At 54.5% G+C, this 514-nt stretch overlaps 1 protein-coding gene across 1 annotated transcript; it reads right to left on the reverse strand.

The window, feature by feature from the left end:
• Positions 1-18: 18 nt before the first annotated feature.
• LOC121938988 (acetyl-coenzyme A synthetase 2-like, mitochondrial) lies at positions 19-486 on the reverse strand (the record flags this gene model as incomplete). The annotated part of the gene is made up of 2 exons (XM_042482143.1): positions 316-486; positions 19-171 (listed from the first exon to the last, which is right to left on the reverse strand). Coding segments are annotated over exons 1-2 (261 nt in total), but the record flags the coding sequence as incomplete, so codon positions are not given.
• Between the last annotated feature and the right edge of the window lie 28 nt (positions 487-514).

A 514-nucleotide genomic window follows, 5' to 3' on the forward strand; every position in this document is an offset into this window, starting at 1 on the left:
GTGTGTGTGTGTGTGTACCTGGTGTGTGAGTGAGGCGTACAGCAGGTATCCGGCCTGTGTGTGAACGATGCCTTTAGGTTTGCCCGTACTTCCTGATGTGTAGAGCAGAAACAGAAGGTCCTCGCTGTCCAGAGGCTCCGCAGGACACACAGGGGACTGAGAGGACATCACCTGGAAGACACAACAGGGAGGACAGACTGAGAGGACATCACCTGGATATATATATGCAAATCCCAGGATGTTTCCAGGTTTTCCATGACCGTATGAACCTTGTGCTGATAGGTGTCCAGCTGCAGGACAGATGAGGTGTCTCACCTGGTCCAGAGGGACGTCCAGCTGTCCCATCACAGCAGGTTTGTCTGTCCTCTGAGAGACGAAGACGTGTTGGACAGAGGGACAGGTCTTCACTGCTGCGTCCACCATGGCCTTGAGGTCGATGAGCCGGCCGCCCCTCACACCTTGATTACAGGTGACCACGGCTTTACACTGAGCTGGGAACACACACACACACACA

The sequence above is a fragment of the Plectropomus leopardus genome, unplaced genomic scaffold (assembly GCF_008729295.1).
Source record: "Plectropomus leopardus isolate mb unplaced genomic scaffold, YSFRI_Pleo_2.0 unplaced_scaffold39308, whole genome shotgun sequence".
Classification (NCBI taxonomy): domain Eukaryota; kingdom Metazoa; phylum Chordata; class Actinopteri; order Perciformes; family Serranidae; genus Plectropomus; species Plectropomus leopardus.